At 37.4% G+C, this 21,984-nt stretch overlaps 1 protein-coding gene across 1 annotated transcript in view; it reads right to left on the bottom strand.

The window, feature by feature from the left end:
- Positions 1-11,245: 11,245 nt before the first annotated feature.
- Positions 11,246-21,984, bottom strand: part of tspan15 (tetraspanin 15) — a 40,675-nt gene continuing 29,936 nt past the window's right edge. The window contains exons 5-8 of the mRNA XM_026170546.2: positions 19,458-19,574; positions 16,779-16,829; positions 16,331-16,444; positions 11,246-12,435 (exon numbers count right to left, since the gene is read on the bottom strand). Coding sequence (XP_026026331.2) covers positions 12,295-12,435; positions 16,331-16,444; positions 16,779-16,829; positions 19,458-19,574 — 423 coding nt within the window. The 3' untranslated portion in view covers positions 11,246-12,294. The remainder of the gene's footprint in view (positions 12,436-16,330; positions 16,445-16,778; positions 16,830-19,457; positions 19,575-21,984) is intronic.

Genomic DNA, 21,984 nt, shown 5'->3' with positions numbered 1-21,984 from the left:
TATGTACTTTTATTCTAAACCATACAACTACCTTATCCTCCAAAAAACAAGAATACGATTTCTTTAAAATATACTTTACAGACTTTTTTCATTTGTAATCAAGGATCTTTATTTCACAATAATTCCTATTCTATATTGTATATCATATGTTTCCTGTTTCTCTCCCCATTGTGTCCCTAAGCTGCCAAACCTTTTTAAAATGCCAGAAATACCACTACTATATATCGTCTGTTTAGACTTGAGGCTTAGAACACAATCTGCATATACACACAATCTGACCCACTCACCCCACTGATTCGTCTGTAGTGTTTATTTATAAAGGTCAGAGCCAAACTTAAAGAATTAAAGAAGGAAAAAGAGACAGAGGCAAAGACAGAGATATAATTGCTCTTCAGCAGACTCATTAGACAAGGCACCTGAATCCCCTGACTGAATTGATCTTTCATTCATGTTCTGCATATTAATCATTAAGGTTTTTCATGTGCACAGTCACTCATGGCTCATTCGCAGCAGATATAGCTTTGGTGTTTTAAAGTCTGGATTTTCACAGGTAGAACTCCAGTGCACAAATTGAATAACTGTTAATTAGAAGGTTCCGAAAGAAAAGTTTGCCATCATCATTCGCATCCAGTCAGAAAGCAATGAAGAAAATGAGCCGTGAAGCTGTGATTTGCCGAACAAAGGTTTATTTTCCAAAATTAAAACTAATTGCAGCTGTGAGTATAAAAAGGAAAGAACACACATAGACTGACTCCCTGTAAAAAAGGAAAGAATGAGTTAAAGATTGTATCAGGAATTACTTATTTGCGTGCAAAACTAAGTCCAGGTTCAATTTGAGGACAACATTATAAGACGTGCTGCAAGAAAGTGATAGGACATCATAATCTATTTGTTTCCCAAGTCAAGTGTGAAATCATCACAGTCACAGATGGATATGGATGAATAAAAAATGGATAAAAGTCAGGATGATAAGCAGGGCATCTCAATTTCAGCTGTATCTATATTCAAATTTGTGTAATATATTTATATATTAGAGATATTTGTAATGTATTGTGTCAGTGCTTTGAGTGTTTAAACAGTGTAGAAAAGTACCATTAATCAGAATCAGAATCAGAATCAGAATCAGAATACTTTATTGATCCCTGGGGGAAATTATTTTTTGTTACAGTGCTCCATTTTAAACCAACATTAAGACAAGACAGACAATACGCTAACTAAGAATAGTACAATATATACATATATATACATACATACATACATAAGTCACTTATAAATAAATATTTGGAAAAGAAACATTTGTAAAGTACCAGTCTATTTACCATATTTTAAAAAACCTGACTTTAAAACCATCTCCAAACCAAGTGTGTAGAGTTTTAGCAAAATTTGTTTCATTTTGGACCATATAATAATGGAGATTTGATTAGGAGACCTTGCGGCCATACTTTTACGATTTTATTTATTAAGGGAAAAAAGTGATCCAACTCTACCCGGCCCGTGCCTGCTTGGAGCAGGTGCATGACGTATTTACTTCATTAGATTATCATATATTCGATTACTGTCTTGCAAGCACAGAGCGGCAGAAATAAGTGGCGTCTTTAAAAGGGAGGGGAGCTTTTGGGGAGCTGTAGCAGGTCACGCTCAGCGATCGTCGATAATGTTGTATGTTTGTGCAATATTATATAAAACTCTATTCAATATGTTATTGATTTTAATAAATAAAATTAGTTTAAAGTAATGTTTTTTGTGTCAAAAAAAGATTAATACATGTTAGCCAGATTTCGACCTGAATCTGTGCGCACTCTGTGGCAGGAAGATATGACCCAGATACAGGACTCAAACTCACACGATAAAACTCAAAAGCGGCTTTGTTGCTGAGCTAAGTCAGAGAAAATACATAATACAGAACAACTCAGGCCAGGCAGAAACTAGGAACTTACGAGGCTCTAACAAGAGACCGTGGAACAAACATGAGATACACAGCTTGATGAGGAACATGACGAAAGATAAAGAGAGACTAAGACGATATATACACACAGGTTGACGAAAGAACAGGCAACAGGTGAAACTTATCAGACTAAAGAGCCAGGGATGCAAAACTGAACAGAACACGCACAGGACAAGGAACTATCAAAATAAAAAAGGATGTAACAAATACTCATATCAGGAGTGAGACATATGAACAGGACATGACTGAAGAGGAAATGACGGGGGAGGCAGAAAGATAAACAAACAAAGAGATTATACTGGAAAAACCAGGGATTCATAAACCAGACTTAAACCAACGAATGCTTACAAGAAAGTATGAAACCAGAACACAAAAGACTCCAAGAAAACCTTTAGATCAAACATTCAAAAGTAAAACTAGCAGAGAATCATGAAACAAAGGAAAAAACGTCAAAAAGAAACTGAGTGACAAATTAAACTTTTTCATTTCCCCTTCAACCCCCCCGCAGCTGACTCTGAAAGATTTCAGGTGGTGTAAAGGAAGCACAATATATAAACACTACTTTTCCACCTGCTCCATATATGGCCATTCAAAAAGACTTCTTTTTTCACCTTAGTTTTATTTTTGAAGAAACTAGCCTGTTTTGTTAGGCAGCTTTTGCAGTCAGAATTATGGTCTGAATGCACTGCTGTGCCAAACATATTTGCTTTTACAAGACAGGCTCGATAATCTCTGTATAGGCATTAAAGGCTGTTTATTATATTGCTTGATACTGATATGTTGATGATTGTCTTGTTTGTTACGTATGGTGTCTAATTCAAGCTGCTCTCTATCACATCCTTATACTGCACATAAAGTAACCTCAACCAAAACACTTGAACAGAAAATGTTATATGTTCTTGAAAACTTGTCTTTTATTTGACAAATCAAATGCACAGTGAATATGATGTTACAGAGATCAGTCACAACATTAAAACCCAGTGCCTAATGTTGTGTAGGGTCACCTTGTGCTGCCAAAACAGCTTGGACCAATCAGGGCGTGCATGCAGTACAACTGAGGGCCTCTTGTAGTCTCTGGCATTCCAACTGGCAGCAGATCTTCAGGGTCCTGTGGGGTGTTTGAGGCCTCCATGGTTGTTTTGGTACATGCCACAGATGTTTGATTGGACAGGGATCTGGGGGGTTTGGGGGCCAATCCAGTTCTTGTTGTGTTGTGCCTTTGATTGGACACTGTGTATTTGACATTTCTGCTGAAACTAATTGTTATACTCAGCAGTTACTAAAACAAAATCAGTAGAAAATTTGCAGAGTTGCCACAGTAGGAGCTTCTGTGTGTTGATGCCCGATCAACTTTTAGTGTGGGCACAAATGAACGTGTGGGGCAGAGGCTAAAAAAGTATTGTAATTAATGATTTGATTATGGCACTACTAAATAACTTACAAAGTAATGAAAACACTGACAGTGACTGTCTCCTAGTAGTAACTATCACAACCACAGCAGGCAAAAAATTTGCTTTTTTGGTGTTAATTTGTCCAATTTACAAATTAATATTATATATTAATAATATGGGTAGGATTAGTAGCTAGGAGGTCCTTTTGTAACCCTTAGTCTCTGTATCTCCCATTGTCTCTCTGTATTTTCTGTCTGTTCATGAAGTATTGTGGGCTTTCTTTGTATCACAAATGTCTACATCTGCCTCTCTGTAAGTCTGTGTTTAGGACTCTTTACCTAAAATTTATGACAAACATAAGCACGTAGGATTTAAAGGAAGTAACATTTCAATGTCTGCATTCTGAATATTGTTTTTATTTACAACGTTTTAAACTTTTATGTATAGAGATGCTCCAGCTGTACGACTAATGATAATATAGGGAAGAATGAAATGCCTCTCGACAGAAGTACACTGGTTTATGACCCGATCTGGACCCGATCTGCTAATGTGGGACACTACCAAAATCCCCTTCTGCCTATACACACATTCAGTTTCCTTTACTGATAGACCATTTTAATTATGCATAGAAGAAGTGCTGACTGCAAATGTACCCTCATAAGTAAAAGCAGTTGTTTATTCCTCTGACAAGTTTGAAATAGCACTTATAATATAATTTATTTAAAGTTATTTAGATGAATGCATCTTTCATTACATCTGTTGCAGTACTCTCAGGGGATCCTGTAGTGGTTGCTGCTTTTCATCTATTTCTGTTGTTAGTTTATTGAGTGTCGTTGTCAGTGCTAAATGCCAGCTTCAGATCAGACAAATCATGTCTGCTCTGAAGAGTAATTAGCTAATTTGTTGTAATAGTCACAGAGAGAGAAGTATACGCATGTCAAGTATACATCCGTGGCCACAGCCCATTAGACGTGTCTCTGATGTGGTATGTCGACACAAACAAGTTGAGCTAACTAACGATATAAACAGGAACAATGTGTATCATTGGCAAGCTACAGTTTAACTGTTTAAGTATGCAAAGAGAAAAAATGTTCACTGCTCCCACAAAAATAATTAGATTACTTTCTTACATGGGTCAGGGCTAAATGTCAGCATCAGTCCAGACACAGGGCTATCTACAACACTAATAGGCCAGCTCACTCCCACACATTGCTGCATACTGGGACATAGTGTCAGTGTGTGGGAGAAAGCACCTGTGTATAAATAATTGCAATGGAAGAGTGAATATACAGCATCTCTGCGATCTTTATGAGTCTGCCAATAAACTGACTGCACAATGATTTCTCTTTCTTTATAAGTAACAAAGTAATTTTAGAGCTATAGATCTCAATGATAAATCACACACTATTGATTGCACTCTTATATGTGTATCTCCCTGTCTTTGCTTTAGAAAGAAATGCTATGGTTTCTTATTAGCTAAATAAATTAGAATTTTTTTAATGTTAATTAAAAATAATCGCTAATTGAACTTTTAAAACATGAGACTAGCCAACACACGGTTATCTTGATCTTACATTGAATATAGATTACTCAGCAATGGGATTTTTACCATGTCGAATGTGATGTGCTTCCACTGACTCTGAAAGTATTTTGTCACCATAATTTGTTACAGTGTTTCATTATATGTATTTAATGCAGAAGCAGTATACTCCTATTGCTTTCACAGAAATTAAGAGGGTAAATAGCAACCAGGTGCTGCTAATCAAAGTCCATCATTCTACAATCAGAAGGAATATTCACAAATGGAAAACATTCAATATTGCCAGGAAATTCACCCCGAGGTCAGAATGAGTAATGCAGAGAGAAAATGCAGAACACCCGAGAGCTACATCTCAGACATACAGGCTTCATTTAGAGTGTCAAATGTTAAAGTTCATGACAGTACCATTAAAAAACAGAGTATGGCTTGTTTGGAAAAGTTGCCAAGAGAGTCTCTTCTCTATAAAAATAACATAGCAGCAGGTTTGCAAAGTTTGCGAACAAAAACATTCAGAACAAACCACAAGACTTCGGGGAAAATGTCCCTCGGACAGAAAAGGCCAAAGTTGAAAGGTTTGGTACACAGCTTCATGTCTGACAAAACCATCCATCCATCGTCTTCTTCATGTCAGGGTGAAGAGAAAGCTGGCGTGCACTGCGTCTGCATTTTGGTTTAATTTTTGTTTAATAAATAATGACACATAGTAAAATTACATTTGGTGAAGGTTATCTGAGGGTACTTCTTTGTCACATGACTCTACATATCTTATATATATGTTCTGTCTGATAACAGGTAAAAGGTCAACTGACAGCTGCTGGCTGAAACTTGTTCTGCAATGTCATCAGGCGGTTTATGAGTATAGTTCGTTTAATTTTTATGCATATTTGCTTTTTTCAAATATACAGAAATTTTTGTTCTTAAAATGACTCTAAAATGAAATAAAAAAAATAAAAGAGTATAAACCTCTCAGGAGGGTGCACATAAAATATCTGAAGTGTTAACGGTAAACTGCCCTGACAAACAAACACTTTTCAGGTTGAATTCACCCCAGTGCCAGTAATTATCTGTTGCTCGTAAGCAAATGTCATTGTTGTAAAGAACCATCTTCAGCGACAACTAACGTGACTGAATGCTGCAACAGATGGTGTGACCCCCACTGAGTCCTGAACATCGCTGAGATTTGGATTCCACAAAGAGACAGAAGCAGCAGACATGCAGACAGCCTACATCCTCAGAGGAACTATAAACAAACTTTAAAACCAGCGAAGAGTCTGATTTAAAGCATATACTGTTTGCTTCTGTAACCCTTTCACTTATGGTCATATAAGACATGCCGTGTGCCTGACAGACCAATCACTCTGCTGTCTGTACAGCTGTCTGCTTGTTTTGGTGTAAACAGCTGAAGAGGAGAGGTGAAAGTCAAGGGGGAGACAGAAAGCCAGACTGAGAGGGAGATACACATACTTTTTCTCTCATGATGTAAAACCATAAGCTCACAAGATGACTCCCACACCAAGAGAGGTTTGCCCTCCTAAATTTGCCTGCAGATGAGGCAAGATGGTTCATGACTAATTGTCAAGGACAAACTACTCGGCTGGAAGCTTGCCGGAAGAAATATGTGACTATCTCAACTATCTCACTATATCAAGTAACCACTGACTCCCACCAGTGGGTGCTTGGGAAATTGTGAAATTCTATCTTAAGCAAATACAACAATGGTTGTAGTTGTGGACAGGCCCCCTGTCTGGATAAACACAGGCTGTAGTCCTATGGTTTTAGCAAGGTTCCTAACAGAGTGAAGGGATTCTGTGGAGTATCTGTGTGGCAGTCATAACAAGAGCTGTTTGAATTCTTTAAATCCCTAGGAAAGGTGCTTCAGTGCTTCCTTTATTATACACCGGACCATCCTTTATAAAAGGAAAGCCGATAACGCCGTCCCAGAGTTCAAAGTAACACTCGTTCGCGAAAACAGTCAGTCAGATAAGAGATATTTTCTGCCATATCCTGCTGATATATTTTGAACCTTTAGCGGCAGGCTGTTAAACCCACAGGTGAACTTTGAACATTTTGCTACTGTTATAAAAACTGCTTCTTGCGTAGCTAATCTAAAGAAGGATTATGAGCTACATAAAACTGATCAGAGTCAATTTAAGGTTTACCATAATTCAGTTTGCATTAATTATATCCTCAATTTAGGTGCTGCTGCCTTAGGATGATCATAATTAATTTTTCTTCTGTCACAGAAAGCCTTAATAAAGGCATTAGTTACACTTGCTCATCTGTCTATGAAGAGAAAGCATGAGTGGCCAAGGATACGCAAGTAATTTCAATGTGACAAGCATTTTATTTCCTTTTATAGGCAATTTATTCCCTCTGGAATTTAATCTTGCAGCTGAAGTAATATTGTTCACCAGTTGTTCTCTTTTACTGAACTGAAGCAATTAAGATGAGCTTACCACATTTTCGGGACATTGCCGTTTGAGACCTAATTCAAGAACAATATTAAGGAGGCCAGTGTTAAGTGCAGTCAGACTCTCTGAGCGCACCAGTAATCATTATGAATTCTTCTTAATGTCTTTCCTTCACTTCAGTTTTTTTTCTTTGAAGTTCAAGTAAAAGTTTAGAAAAGATTAAAGAAATTTATTGGGCGATTTTCTTTTTTTTTGGCCATTTCTCGACAGTCATGCATTAGAAGACAACATAATACGACTGCTGCACTGAAATACAAGATCATAAACTGTGTTATGGTGCAGCTAACAAAATGAATTAATTGAAAATGTATTGTTTTACAAATATAATTACCACAAGATGAATTGGTGTGAGTGTATATTATATTATGAGATATTATAGGTATATTTACAATGCTGTCTTGAAAAGGTTAACTTTATTTTTCCCTGAAAAAGAGGATCTAGTATCCTTTGTCCCTAAATTTCTGCCTAAGGTTGTATTTCTATAACAGCTCAATTTCATAGTGGTCTGGGGGTAACCACATGACTGCTCTCAAGGAGATGAATAGCTGTGATCATCTTTTAATTTTGTGTCATGGACAGCTTACAGTACTTGCTTTAAAATTGAGCCAGAGTCTGAGTGTATTGCTATGATTATTTATATCGTTTTGGTGAGTGGAACATGGCCATTGCTTTCAGATCATTCCCCAAAGTGTCTTCTTTCTGTGATAAAACAAAATAACTTTCTGGTCCTGAGTGGTGGTCGAAGTAAAATATTAATGGGTTCGATTCAGCAGGAAGTCTGTGGAGCAGCAGGAGCAGGAGGAAGAAAGATCGTACAACAGATAAACACCAAGCCTCTGTGGACATTCCTGCTCTTTTCACATAAACTCTTCTAATGTGTAAAACAGAAGAGACGTCATGTACACATGGTGCTTGTGTTTGAGAAGCTTCTAGTATAGCACTGTTTGGTAATGTAAAAAGTAAAATTAGAAATAAACTGACTCTAAACTAATCTTTCAATTTTAGAGGTTTTCAGTGCCACAAATTTTGGTCACTGTTTTAGCCTAAATATACTGTAAAATGTTACTATTGCAACATATTGTTTTTAACACAACAAAGATTTTTGTCACTCAGCCTGAGTCTTTGATAAATGTGTTTACTTATTTTGATATTATGTTTAAACCAAACAAACAATTCAACGAGTAGGTTTCTTTCTCCAATGCGAATCTAATAAAATATTCTTATGTTGTCTCGTATGTTTTGGTATGAATGTCCTGTTATACGGACCATTCTTGGGCATTTTACATGTAAGCATTAGTGACGGTTTGTAACAGTGGAGCTGAATGTGACAGCTTGAATTATTACAAGAACTGGCTCTGTTTGGAGACTTTTATGGAAATAATTCAGGAACTTTTACATTTTTCATCTGTTCCGTCTTTGTCTGTAGATGCTCACATACTTCAACATGAAAAATTTACACACAGCTGTAAACTCAGGATGAAGCCTGGCCTAGAAAATACACAGTATGATATCAACAATCATTTATACAGCATCACCCGAAATACCTTCACAGGACGACCTATTGAGTACTATAATTTTAAAGCGGTTTTAATGTTTAAGCCAGAGGTGACAATTTTTAGGAAAGGGTGTAGACTTGGGGAGATGTTTGGTGATTGAGTTGCTTTTGTGGTTTGTTCCTTAAATACAGTCCACTAAAAGACAAACAACAGGACTCTTAAAATATTTTAATCATTTTATTTTCCAACCTAAACCCAACAAAGCATTTCAAAAACATACTTTCAAATTATGTTGTGCAGTCTTTCCAACACTGTATAAACTTTGGAGCTGAGACCACCTTTGTACATATTTATACAACCAGTGACAAATAATGAATATGAAAATAACAGAACTACCCATATATATTGTTATATCACATGGACGGTGAACTGGGTCAATATATTTTTATTTAACTTACATTACAGTTTCAATCAAATTTCCAAAAAAATGTAGTTGTGACAAACTAATTAGCCAAAATAGTTCCCTTAGCACCGTTAGTTTAACGAAGCAGACAAACGAAGCACATTGAGTGACATTCATGTAATTAAATCCATGTAACTAAAAATAGTTTTCATTTTTAAATGCATCAAATCATAAAAAAATAATTTCCTTAATGCTAGAAGCTGTTGTCGCTTTATATTGAAACTGATTCTCTCTAAACGCATCCTCACAGTAAAGAGTATAAAATAACTGTAACACATAATAAAACCCCCATACAACAGAGTACATACACCAGCCAGTAGTTACAAATGCGCAAGCTCAACCAACACCTAATTAATAAAATATGTAATTTGCAACAAAAAAAATAAATAAACAAAAATTTTTCTGGACCACTGCAATATTCTGTAAACCTTGGTCGAATAATTAAAGGCAAGAACTGAGTGGAACCTGAAACGATTGCAAATGTGCTTTAGCCATGATGTAGCTGCAGTATAATATATTACAGGAATAGATACAAATTAAAGATAATAATGTGTACATCTGACAAAGGAAGAAAAACAAACAAAACCCCCCCCCCCCCCCCCCCCCAAAAAAAACCAAACAAAAAAATAAACCCAACTTCGATCTCTGGTTTGATGTTACGTCAGATGCAAGAAGTTCAACAGTACAATAAATTCACATTGTTCAGTTAGGTCATAACAAGTGCATATATAAACGTCAATAGTAAAACCACAATGACGATAAGCTGTAATATATTATAAAGCAATATCTGCTTCTCTACAATGTTAATTCATTTAGACCAATCTGTTTTTTTAACCTTTATTTTACTTTAAGTATGTGAAACACTTTAGGTTTTGAGCTTTATGTTGCAAGAGAGTGTCCCAGTGTAGAAACTAGAGGTCCTGTGGAAAACCCAGGACCCTCTTGTTGTGAGGCAATAGTGCAAACCACTGAACCGTCGTGCTAACTTGAGAAATAACCAATGGTGTTGCATTATGTTCGGTGACGTCACTTTGACAAGTAGTAGGGAGGTAGTCACTGAAGGTATGAGTTTGAATCCAATGTGCACTATGTAACCGGAAGGTCGCCGGTTCGATCCCCGGGCTCTCTGTCCTGGTCGTTGTGTCCTTGGGCAAGACACTTTACCCTACCGCCTACTGGTGTTGGCCAGAGGGGCCGATGGCGCGATATGGCAGCCTCGCTTCTGTCAGTCTGCCCCAGGGCAGCTGTGGCTACAACCGTAGCTTGCCTCCACCAGTGTGTGAATGAATAGTGGCATTGTAAAGCACTTTGGGTGCCTTGAAAAGCGCTATATGAATCCAATCCATTATTATTATTATGTGGTTAGCATATTAGCAATATATGGGGGGGGGGGGGGAGTGTGGTTACCAGTCAGCTTTCCATAGCTTGTGAAGTTTGAGGTTCTGGGAACTCATGGTAGTGTTGTACAGACATTTTGCGACTATACTTCCAAGCATTTCACCATGTTCAGGAAGAACTCTGTGACTGATTTACTGCTGGTAATTAGTGGTAAATAAATGTCGCTATACCTCACGTTGTATACTTCTACACCCACACTCATTACCGAGTGAGTTACACTTATAGCTCTGCTGTAATGATGCTCTGTCTAAATAACAAGGCCACACTACTACTCCTGTTACATCTTTCCACACAACAATAGTCAGTGGGAAATATCTCTGTATTGTTCCCTTTGAACCTGTTGTTTGGCATCATGTGGTTTTTTGTTGTTGGCAGTGGCGCAATTTTTTTTCTTCATACAATTTACTGCTTCAATTTTGGCAGTTCACAGTGATCGTATACTGTTTCGCAGAGTGATCAGAAGCATACTCATGAACTCAGAAACTGATATTCAGCATGCCAGAGGGAGCTGTTACGACGAAGGGTCAACACTGCAAACAGGCACTGTTTACATAAATCTGATTTATTTGCCAATAAAAGTCTTTGAAAATTATGAAACGCCCCAAATTGTTCTTCATTAGATCACAGAAACATGTAAAAAAAAGCTAAATAAAAAAAGTCAAGCGGCAAATTACAGGAAACAAAATTTGTGCCACGTCCGCAGCTTTGGCCACGGCAGATCTAAAGTGCTGCTTTTATAACTTCACTATTCTGTGAAAAGGCAGCTTGAAAACATGCAATCATGACTAACATGTCAATCACAAATCGTCATTTCCACTGCATAATTGTTTGACTAAAGACAGTTGTACTGTGCTGATTGTCAACCACTACACAAATAAGGAGTAGGATACATACTACATGCAAGTCTACTAACAGCAGTATTCAAACTGGCATGCAGTGGCAATATTCTAAAAGACAAGGTTGCTGCTTATAGGCACCCTGAGATTATGGCATTGCCACTTTACTAAGATTCATTTTTTTTTTTCTGTTCCCACTGACAAAATTGTATTTCATAATAAAGGTTTTGTTTGCTTTAATAAAATATCTGTAATACATCTGAGCATCATAGGTAACACTTGTCCTGGACACATCAGGAGATACAAATAAGGTAAACTGACCAGCTGTTTTTAAGCAACAAACAAAAAAAGTCATTTTAGACCATTTTTATGCATACCAGCACTTCAATACCAATTCAGCATTGATTATTTAGAAAGGTCAAGCAATGGTTTAATCAACAGAAGAAACAGGGGCAGAAAAGTATCAAAATTAAGGCAACGCCACAAACTGTGATTGTGTGTTGCACTGGAAAAGACTCATTTCACATAAAAGAAAGAAACAAAAGTGGTTGTTTTGTATTTTGTCTTTATCCCTGAGACCATGTTAGGCACATTGCAGTTAAAAGCTCATATCTAAACGAGTATTTTCCACCATTAGTACACTGTATTTCAACAAAGTTGTTAAAAGTAAGTAAAACAGTGGACGCTGAAAAAAAGAAAAAGAAAAAAAAAGCACAATTGAATATCAGATCTCTTCGCTACTTGCAGTTTTCTGTCAGTCCCATTCTGGCATACATTTGAACCATTTGTCCAAGCGACCTTTCTGACGTCGTGCATCTTCGGTGGGTTCAGCATACTGATCACTTATGTCTTCAACACGAGTGATATATATCCGGGTGACTAGCACACCGAAGAACTAGACAGAGGGAATGAGAGAGAGAGAATCTTAATAAGCATGGTGGAAGAAAGGTGACTGTGGCTGCTTCTCATCAGTCTCATTTGTGTCTTTACCTTGTATCTAAGCCTCCCTAATGTAAGATATGAGAAAGAGATTAAAAGAAGAGATGTGAGGCGGAAGGAACAAAGGAAATGTGTGTTTAGATAAACTGGACATCCTTTGAAAGATCACCTGAAGCAACATCAGGCTGCTTTGTATGCTTCTGAGTTTGTCTTTGCAGAGATACAGAGATACAGTCTGCAATAAGGGCACGCGACTACTACTGCCACATCTGTCCACACAACGAAATTGAGTGCGAAATCTCTCTGCTTCTGTTTCCCAAACGAGAACTAGCAAACTAGACACCTGTACCTCCTCCCAGCTTTGTTTTTTGTTTTTCAGACCTGAAAGAAATCAGCTAATTATTAAATACAGGTCTGTGAATGCCAAGAAAGTCCATGCAAGAGATAAACCCTCTAAAAGGCTTTTATGTATAATATCTGTGCTTGTCTTATGGTAATGACTTAGAAAAAGATTACGCAAGAAGAAGAGGAAGGGCTTTCTAATTTTCATTTCTGACTTTTCTTTTTGACTCGTTTAAGTTTGTGCCTAATGCAGTTTTGAGGAATAGCTGACAAGTATCTGCACAGCCTTCACCAAAAAAATCTTTTCTACTTACTCTGCAAACGCATCCCAGAAATTAAGCTCACATCTCAGATAACAAAAGCACACATATCAGCAATACTTTAATCTATTTATTTATATTTAGAGCTGGTATTCGTTCCATTTGCTTTTTCATGATTGTGAAATTTGTCAGAATAATCTCAGTGAATCATAGAAATGAGAGGAACAAAGGTACTTTTAATCACATACACATTTTTGGATTGTTCACAGCCAAAAAATACACTTTGTGTATTTTTTTTTTCCATTTTAATATGTCTTGAATAAAACTTGCTTAATATTTATTTTATTATTTTTTATTAATTAGACCTACACTAACCACACGTCCAGAAATACACACAATTGGAATCTAAACTGGAAGCTGAGATGAAAATGACTTGTCCTGCTATATAGAGATTTCTGTTGAGTTAGATGAAATTTTCCACTTGGAACTAAACATTCGTAAGTAACCTCAAATATCTGACAGAGTGGGACACCAGATTAAATGTTGGGCATCACCTGAGAAATCAGGATGTGTGACAAAGAGCAAAAGAGAAGCACCTGTGTAATGAACCAGACGACTGACACCTTCTGCACAGCTCAGTGAAGTTCAGCATGCTTATTAAAGTCCAGCACAGCCTACATTCATATATTCATAGCTGCCAGAGTGTGTGGATTATTAAATGTATGATTGAAAATGGGATTTATGAGGGTAGAAATGGCAAAGTAATGAAAAACAGCATCTGTGCTGTTACATCCACACTACCAAATGAATCTGGTTCAAGAAAAGGGAAGGATGAAGGAGTATAAGGTGTGCAGAGTGAATGAATAGTGTGCATTTGTTCTTTTAATGCTGGAAAAGAACAAAAGTCTGATTTAAAAAGAAAATATTTGGTCCATTTTAAGTTCAGACAGAATATTTTAAAATAAAAGTTAATTTTTGTGTTTTTATTATGGCCTGTTTGGTCCAAGCAAATCTAAATAAATTGGACCAGCAAGTAACTGCACAGCTGATTTTATCTCTCCTAAGGCTGTGGAGCTGTCAGATGTGCCTAAGGGGTGAAGCAATTTCCATTTTATTCCATTTGCTAATCTGGGTTTTGGATGATTTATTCGGGGCGACCGTGGCTCAGGGGGTTGGGAATCGCATCTGTAACCAGAAGGTCGCCAGTTCGATCCCTGGGCTCTCTGTCCTGGTTGTTGTGTCCTTGGGCAAGACACTTTACCCTACTTGCCTACTGGTGTTGGCCAGAGGGGCCGATGGCGCAATATGGCAGCCTCGCTTCTGTCAGTCTGCCCCAGGGCAGCTGTGGCTACAACTGTAGCTGCCTCCACCAGTGTATGAATGAATAGTGGCATTGTAAAGCGCTTTGGGTGCCTTGAAAAGCGCTATATAAATGCAATCCATTATTATTATTATTCCACTGAGCTCTAAAAGGTACACTCTATAAGTCTCTGCAAGCTGTTTTGGTAAATACAGAAGCAAATACAAGTTTGCGTTCTCAAAATCTGAAGTACACATCACTGCAGCCACACCTATCACAAAAAGGTCAACTGAAAAACTGTACAACCTTGCATGAAATCTCTCTGTTTGGCCACCTCTAACATTATCTCCCTAACCTGTGTGGTTCCACAAGGTTCAGTCCTGGGTCCAGTATTATTTTCTTTCTACATGCTTCAGCTGGCATCATTTAGTATTTTAATGACATTTCTTATCATTTCTATGGTGATGACATTCAACCATACATGTCTTTTAAGCTTCACCAGCTGGACCCACTGTTTAACTGGGTTTAGCTCTCTAGCAGTTTCCTTGTATTAAATGCCAACTTTACTGAAGCAATAATTATAGCACCTGAACTATATCCTAAAATCAGTCCGGCTCTTGCTTCTTTTGTTTCAAATGTAAAGTTCAGTGTTTGAAATCTCGGTACAATATTAAATTCTTCTCTGGTCTGCGCAGCTGAACCAAAAAAAAAACCCAAAAACAAAAAAAAACCCCACAAAAAAACAACAATTCCCGCATTTGTGCTTAGATTATTGTAATACCCTGTTTACCGGTTTTGACAGATAATCTCTCCAAGCTGTACAAAATACTGCATCCAGACTATTAACGTGTTGATATTTAACAACACGTTCTAGAAATCAAGCTCACAACACTCCCACCTTATACTCAATAAATTAGCTCCCAAGAGATTTTAGCATTTGTTTAAAATTCTTGTATTTACACACAGAGTGCTATTTGGCCATGCTCCATATTATTTATCTCATCTTGTTACAAAAGACACTGCTGCTGACTATCTCCATTTACAAGCTCAGAATTTTTTAGTTGTTCCTCGTACATGAATAAAGGCCAATGAGACAGTCTTTTTAGTCTACATTTGTTTTGTTTAAACAGGCTTTCTGTTGAGACTTTTATTACATTATTTATCTATTTGCCCATCTGTACATCTGTCTATACTTTTGTATTGAGTTTAAACATTTAATTGTTAAAAAGGTAAAGTAAAATTAAATGGTAATTGTTCCATAAACATCCATGGTGGGAATAAATACCAATAATGAAAATAAAACTCATTTAGCTACAAAGTGACATAAATAACTCCTCATATATAGCGCTACACATTAAAATATAACTTAGTCATCCTTGTCTCAGGTAAATCATACTAAACCAGCCTGTTTTTTGCAGCTAATGTTTTATGTTAAATTGTGCTTCTAAAAGGCTTTTTCAGCGCATCTTTTTAAATCCATTTTCTGTCCCATGGGCAACAATTGAAAGATGTATGCCTCTACTCTGTGCCCCTCCCCTCCAGAGCGCCGCACTTTTATTCAGACACCCTTTTGAAGAAGTTAATTGCTGTTGTTTGTACCCACCATCGACAGCTTTCCCGTCACCGCAATAATAACTGTATTTGTTTCGAACTTTTTAAAAACACACAGTTACAAAGTGAGTCACAGTTGGGATAAAACACATTAAAAATGAGTGTAAATATTTGCACATACAAACAGAGTCAAGCACATGGTCTTTCATTCATTTCTGCATGAACACTCCTATACAAACATATTAGGAGAAGAAAAGGCCACAGATAATGGGAAAAGCTAACCTGTAAAAAATGAGTAGAAAGGTAAAGCATCTGTATCACTATCTCACTGTACAAATGTGTGTGTATGTGTGTGTGTGTGTGTGTGTGTGTGTGTGTGTGTGTGTGTGTGTGTATACCTGAGGCACTAGGATCAAAAACAGAAGTATGATCATAATCTTATAATTGTCCAGCAGCCAGTAAATGAATGCACCGGTGCAGCCTCTGGTATAGATGTCAGGCAGTGGTTGATGCTGTGGGACACAGAACACTGGTGGTTAGTCCAATTTCAAAACTACAAAAAGTCAAAGGCAGCTCCCTTTCCTTTCTTCCAACTGTTTAACTTTCTGTTCCTTGCTTATAATAAGACCAGTCCATTACTTAATTATCTGACACTTGTCCTCAGTTGTGTGAGAGCGACACAGCACACCCAGAGTTATTGCTAAGAAACATTCAGCTGTCAATGAGATGCCAGTTTTCTGTCTGCAATTCCCAGTTTAAATGAACCTTCTGTGGATATAAAGCACACAATAGTCACAATGGATATTTCAGCACATAATAAAGTGTTTTATGACTTGGTGGTCTTACCTTGTCATCTAGGGCCTTGTACCCACACATAGTGTTGGGCACTTCATTATTCTGAAAGAGAAGTAAAATGTTTCAAATGAAAATTAACAGAAAGCTGTACAGTGTGGGGACAGCCAGGAGAATAAAAGCTTTTATCTAATCTAACGGTTTTATCTTCAGAACAGAGTCACCTGCAGCCTGCATCTTGTTGTATTAAAACTAAAATTAAGTGGAATTAAAAATAAACCTCTAAATCATTATATCCATGTTTGTTCGCAAAGATAAGTCTGCATTAAGGGCATATATGCTCTGCTCTACAGCATCCGTTGCCACTTATGTGAGTCATCTCTGGCAGGTAGGGATCGTTTTGCTATTTTCTCTCTGCCAAACAGTTTGTCAAGACCATTTTTATGCCACATAAAAATGCTGCTAGTCAAAGAAAGAAAGAACGAACTAACGAACGAAAGATAGATCTAAACATCTAACAAAAAGTTTGACCCAACAAAGAAACCTTTAAATAAAATTAAATTTTAGAGAATGTCGGATGAGATCAGTTTCATTAGTTCAGACAGTTCGTCAAACTGTTGTGTGTTTAGCTCGAGACTTTCTCTTTGTTCTCTTTGTCCTTATAATTACTGGACAGTGTAGGTGTACAGATTACAGGGAGCCTTTGCTACTTAGAGGTGGAGAAAATTGCCTGCACATGCCATGGCTAAGGCTTAATCACAATATAGGGTGAAGAGGTGCATTTTAAATGTCACTCTGCATGCAAGAGCTATTACTTTAAGACCCAGACACACAGACACTGGCAGCCACCGAGCACTAGAGAAAAATGTGCATTCCTTAATGCCAACCACTTTGCAGATGAAAATCAGAAGTTCAGTTGTTTAGCAGTTGCTTGGGGCTGAGGGTTGAGGAAGGTGTCGCCGACAGATCTTTAGGCCTGTGTGTCTGAGAGCTTTAATGACACACACACACACACACACACACACACAAATCCAAAACTAAAAAAACAAATTCAGGAACAAACATGATAAAATTACAGATTAGTTGGTATCTAACTCTGATCTTCAGCTCCCACTGTGATTGTGAGACTGCATGCCCTCAGTGAGAAGGTGCCTTCCTGAGCAAATAAAATGCCAGCATCTCACAGTGTGTAATTTGTCTCTCAGAAGTGAAGCTGCGTGGGATTTTGGGAGTTCTCCTCAGCACAACTGCAGATCAAAAACCCTCTCATGAGACAGATGAGGATGTATCAAGATAAATTCACGCCACACTTTAGCCATTAAGCCATTTATTCACGTATTTTCACGTGAATATCACCCAACAGCAAACCTGGAATCTTTAGCTTTAACTAATCAGACTTTGTTCATTCCCACTGCAGCCACAAAACATCTACACAATTGTTTTTAAAAACCTCTTAGCATGAAGTGTTCATCAACTCCAGTGAAGAGACAGGTGTGTTAAATATGTGCAATCCTCTTTTACAGGGGACTTAATGTATTCTAGCTTCATATGTTTTTATAACTGGACCCCATTAAAAATAGGTCAGCATGAGATACAGTTTAAGATGATAAATGCCAGTGTCATTTTGGTCTTTTAACATTTGGTTTACAAGTTTGAATGTATTTTAGGATTTTCTCAAATCCACACATATATTAAACTGGTCAACATTTCAAACCACAAATCAGTCTTGATGAGTGTTTGGGGTTATTGTCCTGCTGGAACACCCATCTGTGTCTTGGTTTTAAGTGTCTAGCTGTTGATTTGAGATGAAGCTGAAGAATTTGGAGGTACTCATCGATCATTATTCCATCTACTCTGTGTGATGTAATGTACCACAGGCAGCAAAGCAGCCCCAGAGCATGACACCATCGTGCTTGACAGTTGAAAGTTTGAAAACCTCAAGCTGTCACTATAGTCAAAAAGCTCAGTCTTTGACCATAAAACCTTTCTCCAAAAGGCATATGGCTTCCAGTTCACACCAGATTTGAGCCTCGGTTTATTCTGAACATCCTACAACCAATTTCTTCTTATGTGATGATGACAGTTTTGGCATTCTTCCAGATAAATTGTGCTTACATAGACCCGTCTGAACTGATGAACTGATGATCTGCAGTTGTTTAGAAATGGCTCCAAGCGACTTTTCCAACTTGTTCAAATCTACTAGTCTCCACTTTAGATTTTTGCTGAATTCCTTGGATTTCCCTTGTTCTGAATATTGGTCAATCTGATGAGTGCTGTCAAACAAATCTTTTTAATGCTGATAAAAGAAAAACTACTGGTTGTAGTCAGTGCAATATAAGTTCAAATTCAAACTTGTGCACCCAATTCTTGTCCCCCCCCCTCACCCGGTCATTAAAAACAAAAGCTGTTCAAAGAAACCATTAAATGCCCTAAATTTCCATGACATTCATGCCCATGATGGATGTAAAAGTCTACCCACAAGTAGTTTCTAAAAAAAAACATAATTTAAATGTTATATACCATGTAAAATATGTACTTGTAATTATAATAATAATAAAAATGTTTTAAATGTAGTAGCTGAACATAAATTGTGCTATAGCAGTATTATCAGAAGAGGCAGAAGCAGTTAGCATCATGCATAGAAACTGGTAATACAAGAGGTATTATTGCAACAAGAAAAGCATATATTGTACCAGCCGATGTAGTGGTAAGACCATCAATAATGACACCTACCTTAGTAGTAACACAGCAGGTATATGGGACACCGCAGGCTAACGGACCAGGCGCACTACAGTTGTGGTACATGTTGACTTTCCAGTCTTTAAATTCTTCACCTCCACAACACTTAAACTGACAAAGAGGACAATATTAAAGGTAAGAAGGAAAAGGAAAGTGGTTTTAAAACACAGGAGAGACAGAGAGAGTCAATAAGTAACTATGTTGTGCTGGCATGATGCCAAAAGTAGCATTTTAGGATGAAATTAATCACAATTAACAACATTTGGCATCCGGTTAGTATTTGATTCTCTCTCACACTTTTCCTTTCAGACAGAATTTCAAAGGAGCAGATTGAAGGGCTTTCCCCTGAAGAAGTGACGTTTCCCTGTACAAAATATTTTACTGAGCTGTTTACAAGACAAATGAGGTAAACTATACCATCAATATTCACATTCAGATGCAGCTGTGTTTACTATCCAAATACAATTTTCCACTGGTGGCAAATTTATTTGACTGTGCAAACACAGCTTCCCCCTTTCATTCCTTCTACCACATTCTTGAAAAGGTCGGTAGGTGTTGTGATATTTGCACATATCCAAAAACCTGCTTATATCTACTTCCTTCATTACTTTTAAGAGCAGGTGCATTTTTCCTTCCCACTAGAAATGTAAGCTCTTCCTCGGGGATGCATCTTTGTCCCTGTCTTGTAAAGTGCTGGCCTGTTTGTGTACAAAATACTCAGAGCCGACTCCGGCACAAGTCCATCCATCTGTCTATCCATCCATTTCCTTAATAACTAATCCAATTCGGAGTCACGGGGGTTTTGGGCCCATTTCAGATGTCATTCAGTGAGAGGCAGGATACCACCCGGACAGGTGGCTCGTACATCACAGGCCATGTATCAGAATTTATGTTAATATTCAGATCTGAGGAAAATATTCCCATTTCGAAAGAAAACCTGAAAATACAAAATACTTCACCAGGAGGAGATAAAAGGACTAATTTGGAATACTCAAAGAGAATTTGCTGCTTCACTGACCTGCATCAAATTTGGAAATTATCATCTTCACAAGAACAGTGAATCATTATGTGTCATCACCTGCAGCCACGTGTTGTGGGATCAACAAGTGGCTGCAGAGGCTGCACCAGTCATTTTTACTGCCCTCTTCTTTTGCAAACTCTCAAGAGACTAAACAAACCTAAACAAATCAACAGCAAACAAACTTGGGAAAACACATTAGCGTTAGTAAGACAACAACGTATTTAATAAAGTTTTAAGTCTTCTTCAATATACAAACAACACAAAATCCAGTATAATACACAAAAGCTCTGTTCATTTGTTTCCAAACTCTTCCTAAATGATCAGCAGTTGTGCAACCAGAGTTGGCACACAGGTACATCTTGGGACCCTGAAGGTTTTCACATCATTACATTGCCTAGCAACCACCTACCAGCAAGCTTAAATGACCCATTCATACTGTTTATGCACATAACATCTAAATTATATCCAGATATACTTAAATAATGTGTGACATTTTATGATGGCTTAACATTGCCTAGCAACCAACTAGAAATGGACTAAAATGACCCATTTGTAGCATTTATCTAGCTCCAAGACCTATGAAAAGCCTAATATTGTTTTATTTCATAAAAATAACATTAATTTACATCCATGTAAACCTGAATTGCGCACAATTTATTATGATGTCATGTTTCCCAGCAACCACCAACCAACAAGCCAAAATGAGAATTTGTAGTGTTTATGCATCTACAACATAAGAAAAGGTGGTTCAGGGGGCATTTCCTAAGCGTTCTGTGTTTATTACTTAGGCAATCAGTTTATTCGTTTCATTTAGCTATTCTTACATTTGCTGAAGGCACAAATGTGCACTTTCTTTGCTCAGTTTTCATCGTACAGGGTGGAAAAGTTGCCACACCGATGCTTTGGTGTGCTGAACTGTATTTCCCATTTTCATCCAAAGTGACAATAACAGTGACAGTTTTTAAGGTAGTGCTGAAGAACAAACTCACTGTTAAAATAGGACATAAGCCTTAAATTGGCACTTCTCATTATACAAGAAATGCAAATGAACTTGTCATAGCAGTATCGCCTCAGTTAACAATTAGCATTAATGGGATACAGCTGTTAATGGAGTTACGCCTGTATTTGACTAGCATAAGAAAGAAAAACAAAATTAGACCCAATATAAATGACATCTGGTACCAAAGGATTTTCAATATCTGAATATAAAAATGGGGAATATGTCTCAATTGATGGCACTCGGAGTAAATTACAGCTGCCGTTTGACATCTCAGTTATTTTTGTTTGATTTACGCTTTCACTTGGGGTAGATAGCAACTGCACAGCTGCCTCAGAGAGTAAAGAATGAGCGAAGCAGAGCCCAATACTGGTACCTCTGCTTGGTAGTCACTTATTGAATCTAATATTTTATTTGGAGGGAGAACATGAGGCAGAAAGAGAGAATGAGACAAGAGATAAAGAGGGACGATGAATAAATGAATAGATATGAGAGCGCTCTTT

Source organism: Astatotilapia calliptera, chromosome 1, assembly GCF_964374335.1.
Source record: "Astatotilapia calliptera chromosome 1, fAstCal68.1, whole genome shotgun sequence".
Taxonomy (NCBI): Eukaryota; Metazoa; Chordata; class Actinopteri; order Cichliformes; family Cichlidae; genus Astatotilapia; species Astatotilapia calliptera.
This window is presented reverse-complemented; position numbering and strand designations above follow the sequence as displayed.